Source organism: Struthio camelus, chromosome 2 (assembly GCF_040807025.1).
Source record: "Struthio camelus isolate bStrCam1 chromosome 2, bStrCam1.hap1, whole genome shotgun sequence".
NCBI classification, from domain to species: domain Eukaryota; kingdom Metazoa; phylum Chordata; class Aves; order Struthioniformes; family Struthionidae; genus Struthio; species Struthio camelus.
Window position 1 is genome coordinate 131,961,339 of NC_090943.1, and position 22,333 is coordinate 131,983,671.

The window sequence follows — 22,333 nt, forward strand, 5'->3', positions numbered from 1 at the left end:
CTTACTGAGAAGTTTCAGTGGTCAAGATAAGTAGTGCCTGGTCAAATGCCAAGACATTGTAGCTTGGTCTGCAATTACCTATCTCATTACACAGGTGATCTGCACTAGCTGGAAAGACAGAGCATGTCTTTACAGCTGTATGGGGCTACTCTGCAAAAACAGCACCGTGGGTTGTGGTGACATATTGTCATTCTGATTCCTTGGTTTTAAGAACTTTGAGTGTCATTGCATGCTTGGAAGGATGCAAGACCCCAAAGGACATCCCTGCTTTTGCGTTCATGATGCATTTTGTCAGTCTGTTTAAGAAATATATTTTAGAGAAGTTAGTAGCTACATCCATCACATAGGGCTAGCTGGCACTTTTCACTTTTCATTAAGTGCTCTCTGAAAATGGTAAGTATCATTATACCTCTTTCTAGACAGTAAAACGCAAGCTGAGGAAGATGATGCAACTTGTGCAAGGTCAGCAGCAAAGTCAAATGGAAAAGCCAAGTCCCTTGGAGTGCTAACCCTCTATTCTAACCACTGCCTCCTAGCAGCATAGCAAATACCAATAAATAATTTTTTTTCCTCTATCATCCAGTATCTTTTCTTGTCATGTTGATATTTTATAAGTAGCAGCTGACTAGGAGGTCAAGTACTTCATGGTAATAGAAACTGAGCTAGTCCCCATTTCCCACTAAATCACCTTAGTTTATGAGCCCTCCTACATGTAGTGTGGATCGTTTCAAACACACAATATTTGTCTCAGATGTTATAAAATATCTGCTTATAAAGAGGAAAAGCAGGTCATACTGAACATAAACCTTCCAAGTGGCGCTCTGTAACTCATCTTTCCTCTATTTATTGCACTGCTTGTATTTGGTTCATAAGTAAACGCTTATCAATAGTATTTTACATTTGCTTCCAAATCACAAAAGGAAAAGTGCTAGATCATACATATACCTAAGAAGCCCTGCTCAGATTGTTCCCCTTAATTACAATTGGCTAATAACTACAACTTTTGGAGTCTATTTGTCAGCTAATCCTTAAACCATGAACTTCCTCTCCACTGATATTGCATAGATCTCCCGGTGATTTGTGCTAATCAGAACGCCATGCAATATAAAATCATGTACCGTACTTCTCAAAAGTCTGAATATATTGCACTGATATCGCAGTCTTTATCAAGCCAGCTTCCAGAGCTTACACTTTGTGAATGAACACCAAACATACTTGATTTAAGTCTTTTGCAGTAACATTTTTCACAAACCACACTGATGAGCATCACTTCCACTCCAATCTTCAGTTTTTTCTTTTTTTTTTTTTTTTTTTTTCCTAATTGCACCACGTATAAACCACGCCTCTATCTTCCCTGGGACTTGTGTCAGACCAACAAGCTTACGCACACCTGGATCAGCCACTTTGCAATTATAATATGTAACATGGAACAGTATTAGATTTTTCCAAATACTTCTCAGAATCCAAGTATTTATTTCAAATCATGAGTGGCCAAGGTTCTCCTCTGGCTCTGCTGATTAATAAAAAAAAATTTAACCCTTCTTAGACATTGTTTATGTTCCCCATTGATTACTGCAAAAATTATTTCCTGATTCTCTTGTGATATAAGGACAGAACGTTGCTTCTTTCCAAACACAGAACAGATTTTCCTATTGAACGCTTCTGTCATTTCTGCATTACTATTAACAATTTACCCATCAAGCAGTGGCTCTTTGCCATTGCTAGGATTTATGCTGATCCCAGTGTATTTAAATGTCTTTTTGTTCTGAGGCCTGCCAGCCGTGAATTTCTCCCTGATGGCTTTAGCTCCTCTTATAAATCAGAATTTATGAAGTGTAGAAAATGTGTATCCATTACTATATTATATATTACTTTTTTGTTTAATTGCTCCATCTATTTCTCTACTGAACCAAGATGGGCTTTTAGCCAATGCTATCCTATTTCCTGGGAAATAGGAAGTGTTGAATTTGTCTTCTAGGCCATACAACAAACTATTCTCAAAGAATATTCAATTCAATATAGGTTTTTATTTTCACATACTAGAGTGGTGTTCAGGAAGTAACTCATCTTTTTCTCTTCATCTGTAACAAATCCTAGCCAGTGCCATGCCTGGGCTTTGTTGACATGTTGAGTTGCAAGTATTCCAGATCCTGTAATACTTCTTAGCCATCTTTGAAACAGGTAATAGCGTATTAAATGCAAAAGTCCTTATCATTAACACACATGCTTTTTACTCTCTCCGTCCTTGCCACATGGATTAAAAGTAGTTTATGTACCGTAAGGTATTACAGAAGACTCTTTCACAGCTGTTTTACAAAAGGATGCCATCAGTTATCTGCATTTCTGGCAGAACACCGGAACTGAGAACAGAGATAGAACGTACAACTGCCTGCAAATCGTCTGATGGCTGTTGAACACCAAAGATGCACAAATGAAAGAAAATACCATGGCACATCTCATGTTCTGGACAGTAAGACTATATTGCTGTGGTTGGATGGTAAAACTTCAGTCAGCTCTTTGGCAATTTCCTCTCAAGTCCTGCCCTTCCCAGCTGCCAAAGAATGTTCTAGATCAGCAGACTGAATCTTTGGGTTTAATCCAGAGACAAATATCTCTGCACTAAGAGATTTTCACTATGGAAACAGTTTCCATGGTGCATGGATAGCCTAATTCTGACTATCAGATACATCAACCAGTTTGACAAAAATTGACAAAAGTACATACTGATATATTTTCCATATTCCTGAAAACAACAGTATTCTTCCGAGGTGTAGTCTTCTTGTTTATCCTCAGTGACAAACTGAGTTGCGGGAAGCAATAAGGGATTCTGACAAAATACTTTTGTATTAATGAAGAAGTTAACTTGCATAGGATATGCCCAATAGTTCATATGAATCTTCCAGCTAAGCTTTGCACTAAGGGAGGGCAGCAAACCATAATCCATTCCCATGGAAAAGGTCCCACGGTTCTCCATATTTGGCGTCTCACAGTAAGCGAAGTTTTTACTCTAGAAAACCTAGGTTTCAAAATCTTCACAGCTTGTCTGATACACTCATCTTAAGTTGTGGGCAGTCTCTGTGTGAGGTAACAGAAATGCAGGCCAGGCCTTTACAAGAACACTGCACTCGATCAACTTCAATCTTTTTTTTTTTAAACTAGCTATAGCAGCGCAAATCCCAGCGTGAACACACATATTCCAATTTAGTATTAACTGGCGTGATTTAAACTAGAACAACCTAAGAGTCACGGTTTTGTACCATTATGGCTCTAACATACAATGAAAACTGTTTAATCAAACTATTGCAACCTCTCACAAAGGTGAGACTTGGGACAACGGATAACAATGCTTATAAGAAAATATTTCCTTTTTCAGGTCTTCTGTGCTTCTCAATAAGTGGCATGTTCTTAAGTTCAGGTGTCAAACACAGGCTGCCTTCCCATTGACTTTTTAAGAAGCTTTCCCTGTTTGCATGCCATACAGAATTACCTCTCTTTTTGCAGCCAATATTCCCTGTAAAGTGTAGGATGCTGTGATAAAGCCCACATCTTAATTAAGAAGGAAGCCGTATCTGTCTTCTCTTCCCTTTTTCGTCACAGGTTCTTATCACCTTCAGGTCAAAGCTACACACCAGAAACCTGTTGCTGACAACTCATCTTTTCATCTGCAAGACCTGCAGGAAATAAAATGCTTTCTTTCTTCTTCCAAAATTATTTAATCTTTTCTTAAACGAGTGTAACCTTTACAGCCTCATCTTGTCAGGAAAGCAGGCTTACCACATGCACAACGTCCAGGCTCTACCAGAACTCTTTAATCCTTTCCTATCTGCCAGTGTTACAGAGTTAAAACCCTCCCTCTTGCCTGCCCGGGTGCCCACTATGATCTAAACTGATGGACCAGAGAAAGACCACGGTATCTGTATGCCCATCGCTATCCCTACCACTGTTAAAGCTATTTTTGAGCTATTTCTCCCTCCAAATTCTCCATAATTCTACAGAAATATTTTAAATGGGCAACAGTAGTACATAATAACAAAGGCAGTAATACCTCTTTTTAAGTGTTTATACTATGTTATTTTATTTATCTTTACTATTTGCTTTTGGTGATTGAACTCCCTTCCTTTCTCATGTTTTCTTCCATTTTACTTTGGTGAATGGTGCAGAACGGCAGGATTTTAGAGTGAAGTATACAGCCACAAAGCCAACAGCATATTTCTCCCTAACTCCAAAGGAGCCAGGATTTCATCCTGAAAGCAAGTATTTTACAATAATAGCCAAAGCCAATAGTCTATTTCTCCATGACTCCAGTGGAGCCAGGATTTCATTCTGAGAGCAATTTTTTTTAGAGAAAGGAGGCAAAATGTATTTCACAATAAATGGATCTATTACCTATGCTGTCCCAAAGAAGGGTTCTTTCACCCGGTGTGCAATGAGCCAAAAACACACAGAGTCGAGATATTTGTTTAATTCATTTCTGCGCAGAAATGGGTGCTAGGTGGTAATTCCACAAAGCTAGCGCACCTGACTACTATACAGCTTACACTGTATACAGTTTAAGCAACAGTTATCAGTATAGTTTACAACTACATTAAGGCATCCTTGTTCCCATTGGTTCTGTTAGGTCTCATCTTCATTTAAAGTCACAGTATCCTCTTTTTCTACTACGCATGCTCTATGGAGAAGGGGCTTGATCAGCAGGGGGCTTCCCTGCTTGTAGGTGGGTTTTTTATTATGCTAATTAGGATAGTTCACCCGTAGTTCAAGTAGGTCTCTCCTGTTTATCAACTGTTTTCGTTCTCTTCAGGTTTATTTGGGAACTTCCTTATCTGGTTGCCATATAGCGTTGTCTTGCTCCTTCCTTCAGGGCCTTGTTTTGTTAACTACCTGTGAAAGACTGAATAATACCCCAATCTCCTTTTTTCCCGTACCCCCAACACCTTAGGCACTTCAGGTGTAAGACGGATACATAGTAAGAAAGGAACCAAGAACAGCATGTCAATTAAAGCAATGTTTTCTGCTACATTCATTACCTTTCCGCCCTCCAGAAGTCATTTAACCTTACTGCAACTGACTTCTGAATTCACCTCCGAATATATATAGTAGAGGTTCTATTAAATAGGTGCCTATAAAGTTATAATTGCATTTATTACAAGACTAAAGACTTACAACAAAGCGTTGGTTATTTTCTTGCAGGGAGTGGAAAGCGTTGCAGCCAACAGATGTACAACATCCCAGGCTGAACACACATCTGCGCGCACACAAACTCACCTTTGTGTAGCTCCTCCAGCAATGAAGCTTTTAAGTACGATTTTTGTTGCAGGCAGTTCAATGGAGGGAACGCTGGTAACCAAACAGAAGGGAGGAATTTTGCACTGGACTAGGTGACCTGATAGGCTTTAGACATGGAAAAGACCTATCATACAGCTCGTGTTAGATTTAGCGCCAGGGTGGAAAGACACAAAGGAAAATGTTAATTTGCCTTCCAGCCACAGAACACGGAGGGTATGTGGCTTAATGCAATCCTTTTCAAGAAGCTCTCTGTGTCGCTGAAACATTACCAGGGATATACAGTATTTCTCCCATATGTTCAAATCTCATGTGGTTTTGTTTGTCAGCAATCCACTCGCTCTTTTTTCTCTCAGAGATACTGAAAATCAGTGGTTTTTGAAGCACTTTTTTCTCTTTTTTATGAAATTCAACATAAAAGCATCGAAGGAGCTATCAGTGTATTCCGTATTGGCATCATGGCTTTTACGTACTTTTTACCGAGCTTCTTCAACCCGTGTGACTTCCATGAACTACAACTACTGGCAAGAAAAAGTTTCCCATTTTCCTTTTTATTCCTCGTGCTCCAGCGATTTACCTTCTTTATGGATCTTTCACCCCCGACAGGGCAGAAGAGAAGCGGCAAAGCGCCAGCTTCCAAAAAACGTTGCGCAGTTGTTTTGTATTATTATCATAGTCTCTCTCCTCTTCCTCCCCCCCCCCCCCGCCACCAGGTACAAGACCTTTGCCAGCAATTCTAATTTTAACCCTCCCCCCTTCCTCCTCCCTCTCTGGTTCCTAGCACCCTCTCCCCCCTCGACGTGTTGTGCGAGCTCACCTCTGCTCTGTTATCAGCCTCGACCCTCCTCCTCCTCCTCCCCAGCCCGCAAAACCATGGCGGCGACCCCCGCACCACACGGAAGGCGCCGTAACGGCTCCCCGGCCGCCGTTGCTGGGGGCGTTGGGCCACACCTGCGGGCGAGGCCTCAGGAGCCAACGCCCTTCCCCGCCCCCGCCGTGCCGCCCGGGCCGCCGCCTGGGGGCAGCCCCCCGCCCCCCCCCAGCCCCCGGCGCGGCGGGGCTCCGCGGCGGCGGTGGCGGCGGCGCCCTCCGCCCCTTCCCTCCCCGCCGCTGTTATCTGCCGCTGGCGACCGGCCGCGCCGCTCCTGCCGGCCCCCCGCGGGCTTTGTGTGCGCGGCGGGGCCGCGCCATGCCGCTGCGAGGGAGCCCGGCGGCGCTCCTGCCGCTTTGTCTGCTCTGCCTGCCGGCCGGGCTGCCGCTGCGCGGGCCCCGCTACCACGGCCGCTACGCCGGGTAAGTCCGCGCCCGCCCCCGCCCCGGTCGGTCGGTCGCGGTTGCCTCTGCCCTCGGTCCTCACGCCGCCCGGCGCTTCCTCGCACGCCGCCGCCGGGCTGGCAGTCCGGGGCGGCAGCGCGAAGGATGCTACCCCGCGGCGGGGGAAGAAGTTACCCGGTCTCGGTATAAACAGAAACTTTCCGTTGTACAGAGGAGAGAGAGAGGAGAACAAAACTCTTAGAGGCTTCATCGTGCTCTGAAATGAATGAAGGTTCCTGCTTTGCTTCGGGGGACGTCGGTAGTGGGACTCTGAAACTGTTTTGTAAAAAGTTAAAATTTTAAAACATAGGTAATCCTGCTGAATGTGCGAAGCCTAAGCCCTAAGGGAACCTGATTAGCCTCACTCCAAGCGAGTGAAACCGCTTGCATGTATTTCGAACTGGACTTTTGTGTTTTTTGGGGTTTTTTCCTTCATTTAAAGATCAAGTTTGTGTTAGGGAAAGTTTGAGCTAAGCAACTGTGGTATCACTGAGCAGTGAACGATGGCGATGCGCTCGCTAAGCTTTGCGCCCCAAGAATGTTCTTGCCCGGTTTAGAGACTTTCTTTTTGACACGAATTTAACAGATATAATAGTTGCAGGAGGTTTATGATACTTATAAAATGACGGCCCAACAGAGGATCCTTAGAAGCCAGTGGTGTCTTTCCACATACAGTATAAACTTCATCAAAACTGACCAGCAAATTCTTCAGGGTAAGCACATGTAGCTGTGGAGTTAAGAACTGTATTATCCTTTTTGTTTTACTTCAGTAGCCAAGGCGGGCGTGTAAATTCCACTACTGAAATGAAACTTTAACATCATTCCCTAAGCTTCAGGGATTTGGTAACCTGATAGGAAGCCATTCACCCCTGGGTCACTATTAGTGATAGAAAGTAGCTAAACATGTGACAGCTGTTTCACCGACTCTGTTCCCTTCCTTGGGTAGAAGGTGTCCATCTGCATTGCAAAACAGAAGCAGCCGCCGCAGCTGGGAGTCTGCCTGGCAGGATCCGACAGGAACGGGGCGCGAACAACTGTGTTTTTCTTTAAAGCCAGGGTCGTGTCATAAGTTTTCTGCAGAAGCGCTGCTCTGGCTACCTGGAGCCTGTTGCACAGTCATAGTTTCAGTAAGACCCAGTTTTCTTTAATTGAAGATTGGACTGGATTTGCTTGCAGGTGACATTGAGGTGAATAACAGATTCAGCATTGGTGCAGAAATCTGTTATGAGTATTAATTACAAGTATATGTATATATGACATGCATATGCATTTTATCCATCTGTAGATGAGATGTTTTGCCTTTGTTAAGTTTTGAAAATAATTTTCTTGTTTAAGCATTTTATGTGTGCTGGGTGACATGTGAAAGACCCGCGCAAGCAAGTAATTCAAGTCTTGGTGTGTGATGCTTGTCCTAGAAGCTTTCCCCTAGAGTCTAGCACAGAAGAATGAGACTTCTCGTCAGCTTCCAGAATCTGGGCAAGCACAACAAAACAAAAATCGTTCTCCCTCCCTCCTCCCCAAAAAAGTGGCCAGAGTTCATTGTCAAGAACTCTGGATCAACAGGCAGTTGTAGTAGGGGGCTGAGATACATTTATGCATCTTGCTGGAAATGCAGTCACATTTATAACACAAACCAGAATGTTTAACATGTGTAACAAGCTGGGGAAAAAAAACCCTCTAACTCAGTAATCTTTCACATTTCTACTATCCTGGCATTACTTGTTTCAATAAAAGATGATGAAAAAATCAATCTGAAGCAGAATGAAGGTTTATTAAGATTACAAATATGTTTTATCCTTCTGAAGCTTCTGTCATCAGCTCAGGATTCTGGGCAGAATCATTTAACTGCCTGTGATTAGAAAGAGTTGAGAGGTGTTGCTTTTTCTAGTGAACCTGGTTATCACCCAAGAGGAAAAATTATTTGGTAGGTTTTTTTCAAGAAGGGTGGTAACGAGGTTAATATAGTTTTTTAACGTTCTTCGTTAAGAGGGATGTCCCAACCATCTTGCTACTTTTTGTGCCAAGAAATGTGTGACGATCCTGCTCGTTTCCATTGTGTCAAAAGCTGTACTGTATAGGGGAAAGGCATAAATATAATTAATTAGGCAAGAGGATGAAAGAGGAAAAGAATAAAAAAGACAATGGAAAACATTTCTCGTAAACTCAGACCAGCACTAGGAGGCACAAAGCAATTGCAGATCTTTAGCTAAGGGCTCTGACCAAAGTCATTTCATATTTCACACGTTTCTGTGAATGAACTCTTCCATACTGTTCAGAGCAGGTCAGGCGCACCATATGGACACCTTTTTAAGTAAATACATTCCAGGTACTAGTTGACTGTGGGAAGTCAACTAGTACCATGCCTCAGAAAAGCGTGACAAGGGAGGCAGCAGCACTCATGCTCACCAAGTTACTGAAAGACTGAGATGCAGGTGTATTTGTCTTCCGCTATCTCGCGCAACGTGCCTGCTCGTTCTTGTTCAGGGTGCTCTTGGCTCTCATGCCTGCAGGAGCTCGAGAGGAGCTTGGAGATGCTGCCATACCTTACACCTTATACCCAACATAAAACTATATCCCCTACACACATTTTCCTGTCTCCCATTTGCATGCTCTGTCCAAAGATTTCAAGGGAGATGGGCAAGGTGGGGGACACATCAGAGCGTGGAGAGCATGTTTGCAGTATATTATCAAAGAATTGAAGGGATTTTCCAGGAGGCCGTTCCCAGAAGTTCAAATGGGGACAGTGATGGTAATCAAATGTAGGGAATGGTTTAAGTAGCAAGAAATAACTGAGTAAGCTAGGACTCTTTGGTCTCAAATAGACATCTGTAATGCCCTTACATTGTTTCTACCAGCTTTGAGTGACATAGAAGAGATCAATTGTTTGCTGTTTTTTCCAGTACAAGTGGGAGGCATAAAATGAATCTAGTAGGAACCAAGTTGAAAGCAAGGAAAAGAAGTTTCTTCACCCCACTGGGATGAGACCTCCTTACTGAGAGTGTGAAATGGTGATGTGGATTGGAAGGGGGCTTGACAAATCCATGGGATATCTGCTGGAAGTTACTACATATACTGAATTAATATCCCGCTCAAGAGGCCCCTGAGCTGAAAGTAGTTTTAGAGCAAGAGAGTAATCAGTGATAGTATCATATGCTCTTGTCCTATTGTTACTGTTCCTTGGCTATTTGTATCTTGACAGTATTGCAGAGTAGGATACTGGAGCAGTTTCTTTTTTTTACTAACTAGAGCAGTCTTTCAGCTCCTGGTTATCCCATGAAGGAGATGGTTTTCCATAACCTGATCAAGACTTCTTAAGGGAAAAAGTATATCTCTCATTTGTTCTTAAAAAATCAGTGCTATGTTCTTTTTACCTCCGTTCATCTCCCTCTACCAGACACATGGCAATTGGGTACGTACCCTCCATTTTCTACCCCAGCAACAGTGACGTTACCTTTCTGTGCCATATCCCTCCTGAGTTCTTCCAAAGCCTTTTTGGACATGTGCCTTGCCTCACCTCAAATAACCACATGCAGTCAAAAACTGGAAAAAACTTGGCTGATTTCTCTGTAAAATTTCTGCTGGAGTTTTTTAGTTTTTTTTTTTTTTTTTTTTGAGATTGGAGTGAGATGTTAACTCCTCCAAAATGTTGGTCTTATGTAGGCTGCAGTGCAACCGATAATTGTCCTGTCTCTCGGACAGGGAAAGACTATATGATACATTCTAAGATTCTTGTGTAACAACAGCATAACAGTATCAGGAAGTGATGTTGAGGTGCATAACAAGGAAACTGAAAACAATGAAGAAATATGCTGTGACTGCTGGTACATCACGTGCTAGAATTGCTTAAACCCACTGTGTAGATAAGCACAGATATCAAATCTGAGAGTGTTTGGCAAATTTCAGGTATTTTAATGCCTGTTTCCATCCCCACATACCATAGCTAAGTGCTTCTGATCCCACAATACCTTACACACAACGGTTGGCAATTGCTCTGTCTCCTGGAAAAAACACATGGGAGTGTGAAGAAAACTGGTTGTAGAGGGGAATTGAAAAGTGGAAAGGAACTCCGTCTGTGCTATTCCCCTCTGCAGATTTTTTCCAAATGTTTTAATTGGCCTCTAGAAGATCTGCTTTGCTGTGTAAAACCAGTTCTTTCTCTCTGCTGCTCAGCTCTCCTTGCCCACCCCCAGCAATCACCAAGTCAAACTAAAATGTCATAGACACACCTGGCAAAAAAAAAAAAAAAAAAAAAGGCATTTGGAAAGCACGCCACCAGCTTAGATCCAAGTTAATCATATTCATTGAGAGGAAAACCACATTTTGTGCTTCTCTAGTTGGTTTCAGGGATTTTCTAAAAGGTGAAAAATTATGAGCTCTCTAGCAGTATGCACAATTTAAAGTATCTGGTTTTCAGATAACCAATAATTCTGTAATCGAAGCACCACTATAACTATTTCTTTTTTCATCATCTGATATTCCCCCTGAGCAAAACCATTATGTTCTCCTAGAAGATTTAAAAAAAAAAAAAAAAGGGAGGGGGGGAATAATTAATGCCAAGCATTGATTCTTTCACTCTGCAAAGTCCAGACATTTCAAATTTGCTGCTTAACCTTTTAAAGCATCTCTGCCCTTCTCATTATAAATGAGAAATATGAAGCATTTCAGTTGCTCTTTCTTCTCTTTCCATTTTTTTGTGTGGGGATTTTTTTTTTTTTTAACTGTTTAGAAAACAGAGTGCCTCCACGTTACACAGAGTGAAGGCCAAGCAAGGAGGCTTCCAGGTCGCGATGGCTGTGTCTAAAGTGATCTCCAGCTTGATGTTACGGTGCACCATGTGAGTGTGGTCCCATATTGTCCAGCCTGGGACTCTGTAGGACGGTGTTGTGGAGCCTGTCTGTCCTCTGCAAGAGGAAGGGAGAGGGAGAGGGAGCAGGAGGAGGGAGGGAAGACAAGTTGGGAGGTGGGCAGAGCTTACACCTGGGAGCTCTGAACCCAAGCTTGTACTTGGGAGCTGTGAACCTTTCCTAGGCCTCCCAGATCAAATGACACTTATGGCCTTCCAGTAAGAATGACTCTTTGGGAGGTGCAAGATGAATCCCAGTAAACTTCTACAGTTTCATTATTTTTTAAAACCTGTATATTGTGAATGTACATTTTTAAAGAAAACTCACATTTGAGCTTCATTTTGAGTCCAACAATTACATTCTGCAAAACATATGACATTTAAGATGTACTTAGTCAAAGATACTGATAAAAAAATAAGAGAATATCCATATAAAAGCCATCTAGACCTTCAGTTTAAAGGTTTGCATTTTGAACCCATGAGCTTCCACTTTCCCATAGAAATAAGCAGGTGAAGAAATGCAGCTTTTCCCAGAGCTACCAGTACTAGTTACAGTGAGCTCAAGAGCTCCTACTTTTATGCTTTCCCCTCTCCCTCCCTGTTGCTGCTACTGCTAATCCTTTCCCAGAATCACTTATAGACTTCTTACAATGATGTTCGTAACCTTTGCTTTGCTTTTGTGTGGGGACTTTCACGATTGTTTGAAAAGGGAGAGATGCTATATAAATAATGTACATCCTAATTTTTGTGATTAGAAAACCTAGAGTCTTAAAAATATGTGACTGACTTCATAAAACACTGTGGATGTGCAGTGCAGATGGAAAATCAGAGTTCTGGAATGAACAAATTTGAACAAAGGAAGCTAAAAATCTGCTTTTCTTGCATGCATCATTAATAATTTGTAGCAAACTCTTGCTTCGTACACTGTGTAGGACTGTATCCCATGCGGCACAATAAACAGGATCCTAAGTTTTTCTGAAATCCTACTATCTGTAAAAATGTCAACCCCACATCTGAAACAGCCTTACAAGGTCAAAATACCACAGGAAATGTTCACTTTATTAGCCAGTTGAAGGTGAATGGCCACCATTAAACACGTCTCAGTATCTCCAGGAGGTCAAGTCTGTCATCTCTGTTTTGCAGAACTGTGTATTTCACTTATCTCTTCTCCTTAATTTTACCTCTGAATACATTAAAAATTATACTTGTAAAGTATGCAAAGTGTAGTATTGTAAATGTGTGCACTGTGTATATAATGTTCACGCCAAATTTGAGAAAGAAATTGATGTTTTGATCATACATCAGGAGTCACTTCAGTAGACCCATAAGCAAAACCTGCAGTCAATATGCATGTAGCAGTGGAAAGTAAAAGCAGGTGGTCAAGTTCATGGTTCAATATTTTTGCTGTTCAAGCAGTATGATTTGTTTTGCTGCCAGGCAGGAGATAAGGAGGATTTTTTTTTTTTGCAGGTTGATGTATGTATGACCCTCTAATCCAACAGAAATAAAAAATATTGTTCCTGTTCCCTGCCCAGCTGGCTTATAAATTTCTGCTATGAGTATTAATTTTCATATAGAAAACTTTCACTGAATCCTGTATTCTCTCTTGTATTTACAGTGATAAGCAGGTTAGGTGGTAAAGTGAGAACCAGTAGTTACAATTGTACTTTAGGCTTCTTTCTGACAATCTTGCTACAGGCAAAACTTATAGAACTTAACAGGACTTTTGCCTGGTCTCAGATTTGTAGGAACAGACCTATAGCCAGCAGACTTCAGAAGTCAATTAACCCAAATCCTTCTCAGTAAATCTTGATTCTAATTTAAAGGCTTTGTTCACATTGTTGCATACAGAGATGTGGTTCTGAGCTGATAATGATGTTAAAGCAAGACCTGCACTGATTTTAAGGTTGCTGATAATTTCCACCTGAATGTATCAGATCTGAATCAGACCTTAAATAGGTACTGGATGTAAAGAAGGAATTTGCAAAGAGGACCCTAAAATTACTGTTTGTGCCAGGCACCTGAGGGTGGAAGAGCCAAAGTACTCTGAATTCAAAAGATATTCAGAGCAGCAAGCTGATGGGGACATTCCATTCTCTAATACTTTGCACCTTTTGAGTTTGCCAAATGAGGAGGAAGGCAAAGGACCTCATTGCTTTCTTGTGAATCTAAAAGCCAGGCATTGTGCCCCATCCAGTCGTAGTGAGGATGCCTGGTTATTTGGGGTGGGTTCCCGTGCAGCCTGGCACACCAGAGCAGGCAAGAAGCATAAGCATGTCCCTCTGCCTGTATCTGCTCTAGCCAGGGTGAAAGGTTTGGAGGACAGGAGTTCCCTCTCCCCTAAGGGAATAGTGCCGCTTGCTAGTGCACTTACTTAAAGAGAAGTCGCACTGCAAAGTTGGTCGGCAAAACAATAATGTTACACAGAACAGCACTTGCCAAGGGGAAGATGTTCTAGACTGACTAAATGTAGCCATGAAAAAACAAGCATCTTGCAATTCAAAACATTTTTTTAATTATTCGGCGGCTCGGTAAAGGTTTCCTCCAGAAGCAGACTACCAAAGCAGGATCTTGAAAATGCACTTTGTGGAGGGTTTGTTGCAGTAAAGTTATACTAAGAAAAACTTTTTTTGCTTGTTATATATCATGCACTATTTCACATACCTTGCAGAGTAATGATACACTTTGCAGCACCACATCGTTCACTCAGAGAGAGGGAGAAAAAGGCTATTTTTATTTTCAGTTTAGATTTATGTTGCAACTGGATAATAACTCATGATAACAGTATTCTACAGGTTGAAAAGCCTGAGCTGAGCAGTAGAAAAAGTGATACATTTTAAATACAGGACAACATAGCAACTTGTTAGGTCAGAAGACTTTCTATTTAGGTTTGTTTTGAGGGACAGGTAGCACACGTGATGAAAGTGTATTCTGTAGATAGAATTTTAAATGTGAATATTTTGGCCATTTGCATTTTTCTCCCAAAGCACTGAAAGTGTAAACTTAGTTGAAATAAATGAGTAGATTAGTTCTCTGAAGTCAGGAATTCAGTTATATAAGAAAAGAACAGAATAGGACCCTGAAAGAGAGGCAAGTCTTGAGGACAGAGGTGAGAAATGACTTTAGCAGGCCTGATGAACAACTGATGTGCTCTTTGATTTACTCAGTTGGACTCCTACCAAGCTTGCCACCATATGCTACTCTAAAACTGCGGGGTGATGATAAAGCCAAACGGAGCTAACCCAAGCTAATGGCTTACTGCTGCCAGGAGAGGTGATTGTGTTCCCACCGCTCCAGATGTGCAGCCCCTCCGCTTTGCTTGGTGACTGGCACTTATCTGACCACAGTGAGCCAATTCCAGGAGCAAAAAGAGCAGAAAAACATTTTTTCCCTTTCTTTCCTGGACTGGCTTTCAGCTCGTCAGTTTTTAACGTGGCTCCTGTAGAGCCTCTGGGGTGTCAGTGCAAGGAAGGGAGGGAGTGGCTGGCTTTGCAGTTCCCCACTTGGGTTGGAGGATTCATGCTCAGGCCTCTCGGACTCCTGGTGCACACATGCACAGGAGATGATACTCTGAAAGCAGTTAATTCCAAGTATGAAATCCAATGAACACGGCGTGGTCAAACCTAGACAGAATTTGTCTTTCTTCTCAGTCCTGACTGCCAGATTTCTCTCCAGACCAGTGTCAGTGGAAATACCCAAAGCAGTATTTCAGGCTCACACAGAGAATAATGCGATGCTTATTTTCCAGTAAGTGTCTTTCCTAAAAGTTGAAAACTAAAGGAAAAGTTACCCTTGGTGCTAGCCATAGTCAAAGGTGGAATTTTGAAGCAAAGGGACTTCATCATTCCTAATGTCTTAAGAAGTTGTAAGTTATTCTTTTTGTAACAGACAAGACTGATATAACCTCTGTAGGAAAGATAACCTCTGTATCAATTACATAGGCCATTATTAAGCAAACAATAACTGGATTTTTGCCAAGAAACCACAAAGGACATTTAAATAGGGATGCTTTATTAAGACCTCTGCCATTTTTCCACAGTGGGCTTTCAACTGGGAAATAAACTTTGAATTCATTTGCATTGTGTAGGACAGGCAGCTGAGAACATACTCTGCCAGGACTTTGTATCAAAGGAAAAAAGAATCACCATGTAAGCACACTGCCAAGCCTGGGCTAATAAGCCTAGTGTCTCAGCAGAATGAGCTTGCATCTTTGCTGGTAGTATGCAGTGTAAACATAGCCTGTGGCACAAAGGCAATATGCCATGTTTCTACTCTACTCGGTTACCAACAGGCTGGGTCCCTGATGCATCTGCCTGTGAGAGTAACAAAACGTATATGGAGGTTGTCAGTAGAATGTACAATCTAAGTTATTTGCTTTCTTTTTAAAAATTATATAGTTTCACCTTCAGTCTGTTCAGCTTAGGTTGCTGTTTTGTTTTGTTTTTTAACCAAATTTCAGTTGTCTTAGTTTTAATGTAACTTTAGAATCATGGGCTATTCAATAAAGCTTGAGAGGAAATCAAAGCATTGGAGTATAAAGGGTAAAAGCGTTTAGGTTCACGATCCAACAGCATAAAAATAATTTGTGATCTGGTTTGTTTTTTCTGAGGCCTAGTTTAGAATTTTAACTGCAGTAAAATATATAGTTATGCAGATTTTGATTCCTGCTCCAACAGTTGTTTCTGTTCTACATTAAGTAGTCAGGAGGGAGAGACATGGTTATCTCCTCCATAGCAACAGCAAGGAGTAAAAAGTGCTAGAACCCAGGGCTCATCTTCTCAACAGAAGAGCAACCACGTTTTGTGAGGAACCCTATCTGCTTTGTATGGGTTATGCATTGTCTGAACTCATCTGGTATTTCACTAGCTCCTTGAGGCCCTGACCACAGAAACATCATCTAGGTTAAGAAGCCCCATCAGAGAGGGACATGAAAAAAGCATTGATGCAAAAAAGCATGCAGGGTTGTCCTGAGCAGATCTGGAGACAGAACTGCAGGCACCTCAGGCTCAGATTTGCTGAGAGAGGACTAAGGGGCTGCAGCTTTCCTTTCCTATTAGCACTTCCCACGATGAGGTATGCTTCTGGTCACATGATAGAGTTACGTCTTTGAGGACCTTGCCTCACCTGCCAAAAATATTTTTTAAACTAGGAGGTAGGGGCCTAGTGAGTTCAAGTGCTTTCGCAGTTCAGAAGCATGTTAGTAGATGTTACAGACCTGGAGACATTAGGTCCACCTCTGTCTCACCCTAGTGTTCAGGCCCTCTGTTTCACATATGCTTAGGCCCCGGTCAGTGGACGGCATGCAGCCCATCAGTGTAATGTTTATGTCATGACCATTCCTCTTTCCTTGGACCTGTCATCTTTGCTCTGTAAGGTAAGTGTCATATGTTTGGCCACATGATGTGTGATGGACAAAAAGGCACCCAGAAAGTACGGTAGTCAGGAGCAGGTTGCCACTACCTGGTTGAAGTGGAGACCTGTCTGTAACGGTTAGCATGTATCACACACAAGCAGATGAGAAAACAGTGCAAAACTGTAGAAAGTTGAATTAGCTGAAGCCCTTGGGAGGTGATGGAAAAATGAGGTAAAACTAGTCTCTTACACACTAAGGAATCAGTAGAGATCAGCAGACTAGTGCTGAAGATGAATTAAACTGATGAGTTATGAGAGGCAACCTCTCCAGACGCTACAAAAGCTCCATCAGGGAGCGGTGGCTGGAGAGGTCCAGGGACCAGCAAAACCTGATCTTTGCTTCGGGTGACTGGAACTATAGGAGCAAGGAGAAGATCTGCAGGTTTTACGTTTTCAGACCGAAGTAGTCCTACTCATTTGCAGACAGCGAGACAGTGCCGTGAAACAGTTCAGGGCTAAGAATCACAACGAACAGCTCATTCACACTGTGCTCTGTGACATCTGGTCTTTCTGTATTGCTTTTCTTTAATGCAGATTCCGTTACTTGTGCTGAAAAAGTACATGTGAGCTTTTGTGTATGGCAACTGCAGTGGGGGTGGTCTTTGAATTAGAAAGTATTCGCTCACAGAATCAGCAGCAAGTCATGCTAGTCAAGTGGCTGCAGGCTGCGCAGTTTTACTTAAAAAATAGGAAATGAAAACATGAGACAAAAAGCCTTCTCTTGTATGGTTGAAGAGGACAGACAGCTCCATGCAAACCAAGAGGGTAAGGAAAGAGGGTTGTAATTTTCAGAAATGTATTATGAAACAAGATTAACTGAGGGAAGCAAGAGACAGCATTTTAAAGCTTTATTCTACTTATATTGTTTACCAGATATCTTGTTAGAGCTAATGAAATACAGTCTTAATGATGGAGTAGCTGATAACTGTCCAATAAAAATGCTAAATAATCATTTTATTAAAACGTACAAAAGAAAAAGCAAAAAAGCAAGCTTTATGCAGGAGGAAAATACATGGATCTCACTGGGAGGACCGCTTCCACAGCAGCCAAACAGGAAACTTAACTATTAGGATATATTTATCAACTGGCAGTCCATCTACCCCACAGGAAAACATTACCTATTTCAGGAGACAATTAGCACAAACTTCAGGCAAACAAAGAAGGAATTTATAAATTAGTCACTGTAAAAACAACTGTGCTACTTACAAGAATAACTAAATAGGCAAATGTAAAGGTAGTATTTTTACTTTAATTTTATCAAATTGCATGCACAGTATTTATTTTTAAACTCTATGGCTGTAAAAAAACAGATGTTATACAACAAAGGAATGTCAGAGGAAGACTGGAGTCCATTGCCTACGAGGAGCAGTCAAATGCTCGCTTTTAGAAGAGATGCCTTGCTCGTAAAACAAGCAAGTTCGCATTAAATGCAACAAAACCAAACACTGTCAGCTGCATTCAAGACATGTTTCCATAGCCTGTGGGGTTTTGTAGTTTTAAGCTTAGTTATTACTAATGCACTGGGGGCGGGGGGGCTTGAAAGAGGTTTATGATGAAACACGTAAAAATAGCTGTCAGCAGTTTTCCCAGCGTATAGGAGGGACTAGCTGCAGGAAACATCGCCTGTTGGATAGGGACTGCAGCAAAAGCTGACCAGCCTGTGCTTTTTTGGCCCACGTTGTCTTGGTGTATGACTTAGGTCACTCCACTGTCCATTTTACAAATGGAAAATGGAAGTACAAAGAAAAACTCTATATTTTCACATGGAAGAAACAACATCATGGTATTGCCTCCTATGTTATGTTGCTTCCTGCATAATATAAGTTTTTGGCAGGTTATTCATAGCATGCCAATTCCATTTTTCATGAAACTTTATGTAAGGATAGCTGGGGACAAAGTGTAACAAGAAAGAAGCTGCATAAAAATGGTTTAATAGCTCTACGTCTCTACAGGTCTAAACTTGTATTATTTCACGTGGCTTATCAAGTGTAGCTCAGCGTGCACTTATTTGCACATCATATCTTTATAGACTGAAAATTGCAAATGGAAATTAATTCATTTTATGAGTTTATCTCAGTGTAAAATGTAAAAAAAAAGGCAATTTAAATTGCAGGTGTATATTCAAAGTAAAGCACAGAACGTGTTTTAGATGGATTTTCTTGATTACCTAATAATAAAAATAAACAGAGATATGTATCTAGGTTCTCATGTTAGTATTTAGTGGAGTACTGTCTCCATTTATTTTCCCCAAAATTCTTTGTTTATAATCTTACTAAATCCTATTATTTCAGGCATCTCAAGGCAGCTGCTGTGCTTTTAGGACAAAATATAGAGCAGGGCTAAAGCTCGGTGTTGATCACAAGTTTCAAATGTGAGTACTCCAAATGTGAGTACTCAAATAGAATAAGACAATACAAACATTTCCTGTTTCTTCATGTGAGATTTCATCTCACTCATGTGGTCTATTTTAGGCAAATTGAGCCACCTTTGCCAAAAACTCAACGAAATGAAATAGACCAACCTACTCTTTCCCTTTCCTCACTCCAGCATTTCACCCGAAGACGGAGAACAAGCCCGTTCAAGGCGCGCTCTGATAAAATCATTGTGTTGTTACAGCAGCAGAAGCAGATTGTAGTGAAAGTGCTGCTTGGGGGACATATCTTGGCAAGTAACAGTTCACTGATGGAAATAACATTTGGCATCAAAAGTTATTTCACAGAAGGTCTATGTTCATAGTTTCTCAGTTGTCATTTTCAAAGGACCTTTCTTTTAAGTGGCTGTGCAGGTGCTGAGCTGAGATTACAGCCTACTGTGTAAAAAACTGCTCAGTTTTCCCGGTACCTGTTCTTGCAGTTCTCACCCTCCTTGTTTATTCATTTTCCTCCTGTCTTTTGGTAAAAAGAGCCTGCAGCACTCTTTTGGCTAGGGACTGGCATTTTACCACATGCTGGATCAGCAGATAACTCTTTGGTTCTTTGTTTCTTTGTCTCCAGTATAATCAAGTAATAATGGTTTCAGCCCTAATATAGTTCATTTGAATAGTGGATGCAGCTAGTCTAATTAAGAGCAATGTTATGCTAGTGAAAACAAGCATAACAACTTTTTATTAATATGAATGCTTTCAATTTAGTGATTTGTTTTCAGGTGGACAGAAGGCAGCAAATCCTGTACAAAATTGCTTAGAAGTAGGAAGATGATTTGTTTAAGGAGCTAGCAGCTCTCTTTGTCAGCATTTCATTAATTTTTGCGAATTATAACAGCAAGAAAGAAACTAAACTGCATTTAGGAAATAAACTGATAGTTTCTATCAAGTATCTAGTGGATAAAGCTCTATTTCTTGACATAGTGAATTGGTATGAACAAGGCTGAGAAACAGTTGATAGATACGTGAGGGCAGACTGTACCAACACCCTCTGAACCCAGCATCTTGTTCTTCTGCACCTCTTTTGGGGGAGTATTTTGGTTTATTTGTTTGCTTTTAGGAGGATTCTGGTTGTGAGAGGCGAAAACTACTCAGCAGCAAATAAGCAGGGAAGTCATGAACTGCAGCTCTAAGAGCCATTATCTAGCCTGCCCATATCAGGCCAAGGTAGTGCACATCCTGCGTGATGTTAGTGGCAGTGTCCTTTTTCATGACAAAGTATGTGTGTGTTTTTATACATACATGGGAATATATGCATAAACATTTCTGAAATGGAGAAGGTATCAATTATACTTCCAAATCTGTAAGTCAAAGCAACATACACAAAGGTGACTTTCTTTCATACAGAAAGTATGACTAACATGATGTCGTTCAGTAAGATAGACTAAACAATCTGTCCTTTCTTAGATAAAGCTATAAGAACTTAAGAAACATTTACTATGTCAGGTATCTGATGAAAATTACAGCAATAAGTCTGAGGTGATTTAGAAACCATGGGTAAAATATTCCCAGGACAATTGCAGAATGCCCTGGTCGTTTCCTGTATGCCTGCTATTTTGTTTGCAGCAGGTTTGATTGCTTTTTAACAATCAAGTAATAAAAAAATGTAAAGGCATATCGGAGGAAATCAGTTGTAGGTTGTTAGAGCAGGGCATATACGATAACATCTGATTGCTACTGGGGATGGTGCAGGACTCCACCACTGCAAGTGGTACTGGACTAATTCATGGAATTTACTGTGCTTTGTCGCTGGGCTGAGTCTTTTCAAGGAGTCTCTTCATCTTCATCTGTGCCTGCTTCCGATAGAAGAGCCAGACTTTTATCACCTCACATCCAGCATGGATATTCAAAGCCACAACTCAGCTGTAATCACATCTTAAACTTTAAAGATACAGAATCACTGCTTTGCCAATTAGACTTTTGGGAGGGCAGCCAAAGTACCATAGAGTAGTTTTGATGGAATCGCAGCAATAAAATCAGAATCAAGGCAGAAATGTAGAATAGTCCTTAGTTTGAAGAAAAAGTGGTTACCAGTCAAATTGGTGAGATATTCACAAGTTTCAGTTCAGCACATTAAATATTGGTCTACTTGAGTCAAAACCAAAAATTTACTATCCAGTATGATCTCTGGTTTCCCTGTTTGGCAGAACTCAAAAAAAGTAGATTGAATTCCTCTTCCTGGTAACATAAAGGAGTCCAAAGCCCTAGTATGTTGGATCTATGCTCAAAGAAAGTTTTTCAAGGTATTTTTTAAGAGTATGACTTTGTTGTTACTTCAGGGGGAATGAATAACACTGCTACCTTATTTTTTGATTTTTTATTTGCCTGCCTTTTGGATTGCTGCGGAAAAATGCAGATATTGATTCAGGAAGCTGAATAATTCTGAGGTATATTGGCTCAGCAACTTTAGGTTTTGGACAGTTGGTTGTAAACATGCTGTTGCTTCCAAAAGCTACAGAATTCTCCAAACTGAATGAAACGGTAATACGTTTTAATTCCTCTTGTGACCAGAATTTCCCAACCTCACCCCACAGTTGTACACAAATATTTATATTATCTAGCCCTAAACCAACTTTATTAAATTAAATAAGAAACTCCTTACTCCATCTTAGAAACATTTCTCCATAAATTAGACCATATTGGTAACAGATTTCAAGCCCATGGAAGTCCAAAGCTCTATTTCAAATAGTAAGATGAGCTATTTAAAAGCTCAGTTTTCATGTTTTATATCAGTAAGGAAGATTTTCAACCTTTTTCAATGGAAAAGAATGGAAAGGAAAAGAAAAAGGTAAAAAGAAGAACAGTTCTTAGATTTGTCAGCGACCACAATACAATACCTAGACTGTCAGTGTAGATTGTAGATTGTCAATGTTTTATGCTTTCCTTTTGGAAGATCAATTACTGGACCCATAAGCAAAGAGTCAGTAAGAGAAAGAGACTCTTCCAGGCTTGAAACATCTGGTTCTTTGGCAGCATTCACAGACTTTTATTTTGCCAGCTTTAAATTAGCCCTTTGAATTTGCCACGCGCTTTAACTGACGATGGGCTGTCTGGACTGC

General features: G+C 41.1%; 1 protein-coding gene across 2 annotated transcripts in view; it reads left to right on the top strand.

Annotated features, from left to right (window-relative positions):
* The first annotated feature begins 6,337 nt into the window (after positions 1–6,337).
* Positions 6,338–22,333, top strand: part of CPA6 (carboxypeptidase A6) — an 82,844-nt gene continuing 66,848 nt past the window's right edge. The window contains exon 1 of one of the 2 annotated variants that reach the window (XM_068932560.1): positions 6,338–6,576. In XM_068932560.1, the coding sequence (XP_068788661.1) occupies positions 6,473–6,576 (104 nt within the window). In that variant the 5' untranslated portion in view covers positions 6,338–6,472. The remainder of the gene's footprint in view (positions 6,577–22,333) is intronic. The other variant, XM_068932561.1, reaches the window with a different exon arrangement.